Source organism: Chaetura pelagica, unplaced genomic scaffold (genome assembly GCF_000747805.2).
Source record: "Chaetura pelagica isolate M959 unplaced genomic scaffold, ChaPel_1.0 scaffold159, whole genome shotgun sequence".
NCBI lineage: Eukaryota > Metazoa > Chordata > Aves > Apodiformes > Apodidae > Chaetura > Chaetura pelagica.
In genome coordinates, this window is record NW_009954555.1 from 5,485,343 (window position 1) to 5,492,761 (window position 7,419).

General features: G+C 50.0%; 2 protein-coding genes across 2 annotated transcripts in view; one reads left to right on the plus strand and one right to left on the minus strand.

Annotated features, from left to right (window-relative positions):
• CCDC27 (coiled-coil domain containing 27) overlaps nucleotides 1-2,445 on the plus strand; it is a 6,060-nt gene extending 3,615 nt beyond the window's left edge. Inside the window, exons 2-5 of the mRNA XM_010005290.1 lie at nucleotides 95-311; nucleotides 1,178-1,247; nucleotides 1,513-1,725; nucleotides 2,290-2,445. Coding sequence (XP_010003592.1) covers nucleotides 95-311; nucleotides 1,178-1,247; nucleotides 1,513-1,725; nucleotides 2,290-2,445 — 656 coding nt within the window. The remainder of the gene's footprint in view (nucleotides 1-94; nucleotides 312-1,177; nucleotides 1,248-1,512; nucleotides 1,726-2,289) is intronic.
• Nucleotides 2,446-4,136: 1,691 nt separating this feature from the next.
• Nucleotides 4,137-7,419, minus strand: part of LRRC47 (leucine rich repeat containing 47) — a 5,110-nt gene continuing 1,827 nt past the window's right edge. Inside the window, exons 2-7 of the mRNA XM_010005291.1 lie at nucleotides 7,114-7,416; nucleotides 6,391-6,507; nucleotides 5,719-5,834; nucleotides 5,125-5,227; nucleotides 4,644-4,733; nucleotides 4,137-4,376 (exon numbers count right to left, since the gene is read on the minus strand). Of these exons, the coding sequence (XP_010003593.1) occupies nucleotides 4,137-4,376; nucleotides 4,644-4,733; nucleotides 5,125-5,227; nucleotides 5,719-5,834; nucleotides 6,391-6,507; nucleotides 7,114-7,416 (969 nt within the window). The remainder of the gene's footprint in view (nucleotides 4,377-4,643; nucleotides 4,734-5,124; nucleotides 5,228-5,718; nucleotides 5,835-6,390; nucleotides 6,508-7,113; nucleotides 7,417-7,419) is intronic.

Below are 7,419 nucleotides of genomic sequence, written 5' to 3' on the forward strand. Positions count from 1 at the left end.
ACCTGTCCCCACCGGGATCTGCCCGAGGAATCCCCCCGGCTCTGCACCGGGATCTGCCAGAGGGAGCCCCCCAGTTCCCCCCAGCCCCCCCCAGGTCACCCCAGCCGGGCAGACCCGCCGCTCCGCACCCCGACAGGGCCGGGATTGGGGACAAACCGCCTTCCCGGCCGCAGGAAGGGCCCCCCGAGCTCCGGTTCTGCTCTGACCGCGCTGCCCAGGAGCCCCCGTCCCTGCCGGGAGCGGCGATGGAAGGATCCTGCCCCGGGGGAGCGGCCCCCGGCGGGGCTGCCAGCGACCTGGGCACTCCGGAGGTGCTGCAGGAGCAGGCGTGGGTGGCAAAGCTCAGCGAGCTGGAGGAAGCCAAGCAGGAGCTCCAGGAGGAGCTGGAGAGAGCCAAGTACGACTGCAGCATTGCCACAGGTACCTGGGGGTGTCCAGAACAGCCTGTTCCCCTCCCTACCGGCTGCGGCCTCTTGCAGTTCTGCTGCTGTCCCAGGTTAGGTCCTCATGAGCACAAAACCTCCTGCTTTCGAGTGCTGCTTGCAGAGAGAGGCTGAACTGCTGCTTGTTCTGAAACCACTCTCACCCGTGAGAAACCCACGCAGGGAAAGCCCCAGGCAGTGTTCTGGGGCATCCAGCAGTGTTTCAGCACGCTGGGAAACCCCTGCTTGTTCTTCTGACTCTGTGAGTCCTCAGAGTGGCTCCTACCTCACACTGAAGTTAGTTTAACATGTATCACAGCAAAGTACCACAGAATGTGTCACCAGCTGTGGCTGCAGCACTAACTTCACCCACTCTCTACACTCCCAACAGTCACACCAGCAGCTCTGCTTGTGCTGAGCTGAAGAAAGGAGCCACGAGGCTTTTGCCAGGGATTCAGTTTGCCTAACAGTAGCACTCCCACCTTACAGGTACCATCTCTTCCCTGCAAAGACAACTGGAGAGCCAAGAATCCCAGCTTCGGAGAATGCAATCTGAGAAGGAAATGCTCCAGAAGCAGCTCAGAGAGCGACAAAACCAGCTGGGAGCCATGTCTGCCAAGGTACTGCCCGGGGAGCAGGGCTGCTGGGAGGGCTGGCAGGGAGGAATCTGGGCAGCAGTTCCCTCTCAGAGCCAGGAGGGGCACTTGGGAACTGCAGAACTGAAGCGTGAAGTGTTTTCTCTTTAAGTTTTGCAGCCTGAGAGAAGAACGGAAACATGAAGAAACGCTGGTGGCAATGGAGAAGGAGAACTGCAGCCTTCGGCAGGTAAAGCCACCACAGAGATTCTCGTGTCAGCTGCTTAGTTGTGTTTGGCTTATGCTTAGGGGAGTTGGCAGAACGAAATCCTACTCAATCCAGTAGTTTTTGAGAAAAACCAAGTAATGACAATGACAAAGTACTGACACGGGTTGTTAGTCTGCAGACTCTGCCCAGGAAACATAAGAAGCGTTTGGCCCAGACACCAGGAAGGTGCCCCAAGCCTGCTCACGTTCTTCCTCACAGTAATGGCTTGGTTTGTGCACCTCCTCAGGTTGTTGCAGAACAAGAATCCAAACTGGCTGAGCAGAACCAGCTGATCACCAAGCTACAGGAGACAGTCAGCCAGCTGCAGGCAGAGATTCTGAGCAGCCAACGCCGCATCCACCAGCAGCAACAGGCCCAGGAGATGATCCAGAGCCAGACCGAGGCACTGGAGCACAGGGAGATGCAAACCAGCGTGGCACTGCAACGCGCAAACTGCAAGGTAAGTGTGGCCTCCTTCACTTCAGCCTCACCTCCCTCTGGGAGGCACTGCAACCATTTCAAGCAGAGAATCTGAAAGCTTAGACACATTCTTGGGCAGAAGCACAGTGGGAGCTGCAGCAGGGCCCTGCAGCCCTTTGCTCTGGGGCCAGGGGAGCAGGAAACTCAGTTATTTGCTTCCCAGCTTTTTTAGCATGCAGCTCTTGTGTCACTTATAAAGCAAACAGCCCTCAAATACCAGAAGCCCTTGAGAAACTCGAGCTCAGAACAGTTACATCACCCAATTGCTAATATCCTTCTAGATTCAAGGTAACAGGTCTCAACTTAAAGCCATTTCCTGCAGGTGTTCATGTCTGGTGACAAGCACAGAGCCTGATACCAGGGAAAGGGAATCAGTCCACCCACCATCACTATCACAGACCAGGCACTGAAGCCCAGTCAGACTGCTCATAATCTCATACTTTTCACCTCATCCTTCCCTCCTACTCTGCTTAAGTTTGATAACAGTCTGGGCAAACCCATGCAAAGACTTAACACACCTATTTCTTTCCTCTTTTATCAAAAGTTTGAACGATTCCGAAGCAAAGTAATCCAGGCAACGTTCAGCGCACCAAGCAGCGAACCCCCCCAGGCAGAGCTCACAGACGAGGAGCTGCTGGAGGCAATGCAGGTACTCTCTGGAACTCTGCTTCCAGCAGCCAGCAAGGGGCTGATGAGCTAAGAGCAGACTTTGCAGTGCTGCTCCCCACCTAGTGCTTTCCCACGCTTCAACACATCCCTACCATTTCAGAAAATAGTTCAGGAATGGGGGGAGTTCCAGCAGGCAAGGAAACGGAGCAGCGTCACAGTCCCATCCCTCCTCTCCACCAGCACTATTTCATTGCCCAGCAGTGCAAGGGCAAGGAGGAGGAGCCATGTCATGTAGCAGCCCTGCACACCCAGAGGCACCTCCAGGGGCTGTCAACCAATGCCAGGCTCCTGTTCTGTGGTTTTCAGATGGTGACTTCCTAACAAATTAAACTCACTGTACCAAAATCAAGGTCTGCAGGGGATCTCTAATTCAGTTGTTCCCACTGACTCAGAGCACAATTCACTGTACTTCTGTGGTCTGCACAGACATTTGACTCCACAGGGAAGCCTGAAGCAGCACCGGGGGCTGCCTGGCTACAATTAGCTAGAAAGTGTGAAGTTACCTTCTTCCAGTACCCAGAGCTGCTCCAGCAAGTTTGTGTGGTTACACCACTGGAAAATTCACCAATGCCAAAACTCCTCACAGTCACATGTCAAACCAAAGTATGGTTTATTTTTCCATTCAATGGGCAGGTCCCAACACATGGACACGTTTGACACAGTATCTGGAAGTTCAGTTAAGAGTTCTATAGCATTTTTAACCAAAAACAGTGAATCTGGAAGTCACCCTGGCTTATGGAGAGGTTTGCATTCATGCAGGTAGGAGCCTGGATCCACAGGTCACCCACAGGCTGCAAGAATCAGAACCACTCAGACCACCTGTACTTTGGAAGGTGTCCCCAACACTCCTCATGTAGGAGTGTGACAGAAAGCCATGCTGAGCAAGAGTGTTTGTGTCCTGGGGAGCCAGGGAGCTCTGGCAGTGTCACTGGGAGGCAGCATTAGCCCTCTGAACTGAACCAAACCTCATGAGCAGTAATAAATTCAGTGCTTGGCCAACAGTAACTCAACAGGCACACCACGAGGTCACTACAACTGATATTTCCACAAGGATGGACAATGGCTCTAAAATGTACTGGGACACACAAACCCCTGCAGTCAATTCAACTGACTTTACTTAAAAATGGAAGCTGTGTTGTCTGAACACAGAAAGCATCATTTTTAAACTCATTCCTCAAGTCCCAACAGCAATTACATTTTCACAATTACTCCAGATATAAAGCCAAATTGATACAGAGATGTCAGCAAAGTAGTTCTGCATCCTGTCCTCAGCACTGGTACCCAGCACTTGACTTTGTTTCAGTGCTGTCACCTACTGGTTTTATCAGTTTAGCTGCCAAAAAAAATAATCCAGCTGAAACAGATCAGGAAGAAACTTGCAGAAAACAGGACTGCACTCATTTCATAAATGCTAAGAGGTCATTGTGATTTTCTCTACAAGTTAATCTGTTCTGCCTTCCAATACCTTCTCTGCCTTTAAGGGCACATTTGAAAATGCTGTTATCCCTGCCTAGTCAGAACACTGATCACTTCCTGTTAAGGCTGGAAGAATGAAATACTCTTGCTAGAACTTGATGAAACTGGACAGTTTTTACATACCCAGGCACTGCATCTTTGCTTTAAAAGAAGCAGCCACCTACCTCACTGTGGGCCAGCTGCACTGCTGAGCATGGAAAAAAAACAGTAAAGAAAATGGAAGAGTTTTCTTAGCTTCAACAGCTGCTAACGTATGACAGTCAGAAGAGAAGAGACTGTCACTAGGTCAGTTTTTGAAGGATAAAGTACTTTCAAGTTTCCATCTGTGTCCACCACTCGAACCTGCTCCACTACCAAGGGCACGTTCCTGGGCTGTGTGTTTTGGCTGGGGTTCCAAGTCCCTGGTCCACCAAGAGCATCAGATTCGTTATCAGAGCCTGAGTCTTCCTTATTTTCCAAGGTAACTCTGTTCAGTTCTGCAATTTTCTGTTAAAATCAAACCAGAGAAAACAAGATTAATTCTGTGGAAAGTCAAACCATGTTTACCCTGGTGAGTTTTGAGGTCTGCCAGTTCATAAGAATACAGAAATATAAAAACCTTTTGTGATACAGCAAGTATGGAAGAGTAAGTGAAGGAGAGAGAATACAACTAAAATAAAAATCAACCTCTGTATTGTTCTCAATACATGTGGGCAATCAAACATTTCACTGAGAAGCACACAAAGGACAGGATTATTTTACTCAACTTCTTACCAGAATTAGTGTGTCCATGACATCTTTGCATATCTGTAAACTGGTATCACTTGTCACTTCCAGAAATAGATCACGGGTGTCTTTTTTGATCTGTGAGAATTTGACAGGTAAAGCAAGTCATTTGGCAACATTTCAACACCCAGACTGAATGAAAGGCTTTCATTTAACCCAAGCAGACAAAGTACTGCTGTTCTGAAGTAAAAAAACACATTCTTGTCCTTCAATGAAGCCACCTCTGCAAAGACAGGCTGATGTGTTTGGCACAGCTTGCCAGAGCTCCACAGATCTACAGAGGTAAAAATGTAACTCCAAGATCCACCTCTAACAGGCAGCAGAGAAGATTCAGGCTTTGAAGATTCATGCTTGGAGCAAAATCACAAGTTTCAGAACTGCACATATCTTTGAGTCTGGAGTCAAGTACCTCTCAGTAGGAAGAAACACAGTGGAAAGATGATAATCAAATTAAACAAACAGGTATTACCTTTGTTTTTTCACTATTGGTTATTGGTGGGAAAGAAATCACAACCCCTTCAGCATCCACAAGACACGGGTAGTTATCTTTGCCATCCAGTAACCGGAGATACCTGCCAAGAGAAACAAAGACACAAAAAGTAAGCAACTGACAGAGCAGCTGCACACCATGGCAGAAAACCCTGACAAAAGCAAGTGAGTGTGTTCCTGATCTACCATGCAGCAAAACCAGGAGTGGGAGCAGTAACATTGAGCCACCCAGTGGGATGATGGTGGCCTGGGGAAAGGCACCAGCTGCAGATAGAACCATAACTCCCAATTTAATACCCACACTGCTGAAACAGGCAGACATGCTTCCAGTGCTCTGAGATCCCAGTGCTCTGCAGCAACATCAGAATCCTCACTCTGATGCTTCCAGGCAGCTTCCTTCACTTTCCTCTTCCTATGGCAACATACAGCTCTCCCATCATGTACTTGGCCCCATCACCACCACAGCACAGGCTTTTTAACGTATTCAAAAATGTTTCCTTCAGAGCTGTTTTCCCATACAAACATGAGCTACCAAAACCCACATGAAGAAAAACACCAGAGATCAGACACTGACTTGTGCAGCCCAGACACGTTCTGGCGCTTCTTCTGCTTCCTCTGCTCCTCAGCTTCCAGCTGCAGCTGCCGGAGAAGGTCCTTTGCCTTGAGCTCCTTTCGACCCAAGGGTGTTATCTGCACCACACAAGAAAACACTGGAGTTCAGGAGTGACTCAAACACTGGGACTATTAAAACTCTCCTGTAAACACATCAATAATTGAAACCATATTTCTGATTGCCATCATTCCCAATGTCTAACTCAGTATAGAAACACACTCTGTGTTTAACACACATGATCACACTGAGTTTAAACCTTCATGTGAGCTACAATACCCACCTGAAAAACAGGCTCACCCACTTGCACCAATCAGTTTTCTCAGTCAGTTCCTTCACTGTCATTACCAACTGAGTAATGTGAAAACCTGCTGTCTAGTAACAGAAGCCATGAACAAAAGGCTCTGTAAACCACTGGGAAAACAAAGAATTCCCTCCTGAGGACCAGGCCATGTGCACAGATCAGCTACAAACACAAGGTGTCTAGAATGCAACAGGACAGCAAAAAAAAGCTTCATTATCAAAATTCTGGGAGTTAGTTTTCTAAGATCTGCAGGGTAAGAACAACTTTCCGTTCAACACGGTTCCAGAAAAAAAGGAAAAAAGTGGAAAGGCCACCAGTGCCACTGGCCCTACCTTCAGTTCATCAGGAGGCTGAACATCATACACCAGAGGACCTTTGATCAGCTGCAAGTCGTGGGTGGCAATCGTGGCTGCTGTTCGCTTCTCACAAACGTCTTCGTGCAGTTTCGTCTAAAGCATAAATAACACCATCAAAACACACCAAAAACATCAACTCAGTTTACTCCTCACAGGGCTCAGCACTCCGATGTGCATCACGTAGCACTGGCAGCTAGCTGAGTAACATTTTGGCCATGAAACATTCTGGCCATGGCTCTTCTCTCCAGCTGTGAAATGATTCTCTCTGGATTACCACCCAAAAGCAGAGACAGGGAAGCACAGCACGTGACAGTTCTCAGATGGGAGATAAACAGTTTTAAGTGAGGAAATAACCACAAATCCACGAGGAGAAACCAACACCTGCCATCTAATGGACAAGAGGCTTGCAGGGGAAAGCCTGTGGCTGCCGTGCCTGGGCTGGAAGGTGGGACACCATGAGGAAACCTGGAGCCCAACCAGAGCACTTCGAACACGGGCAAAGGTTTGTGATTACTTCCCAACAGGCTCCACAGCAGCACCAAGCTGCTGTGACAGAGCCCACACAAACACACACGCCTCCGCTGCCCTCTCACGGGAACAGCCAAGCTCCCAGGAATCTCTCCAGCTCTGGCCAGCACGGGGGAGCTGCTGGGGGAGGACAAGCTGCCCCGCTGAGCCCACCCGGCCAGGAGCAGGTACCTGCAGGGACAGGAACCTCTTCAGCGCGTTTCCCGGGCTCAGCTCCACTCCCCTGAGCACGCAGCACACGATGAAGGGCCGGACATCCCTGACACCCAAGCTGGCTTTGACCACCACGGGGGCCGGGTTCTCGGAGACGTGCAGCACCTTCACCAGCAGCTTGCTGGCCTCCTCCAGCTCGTCCTGCTCCCCGTCCCCGCTCTCCTTCCTCTGCTGCTTCTCCCTCTTCTTCTTCCTGGCCTCCTCCCGGGCACCTTCCCGGCCCTTCCCGCGGCTCCCGGCCCTCAGGTACTCCAGGACGGCCTT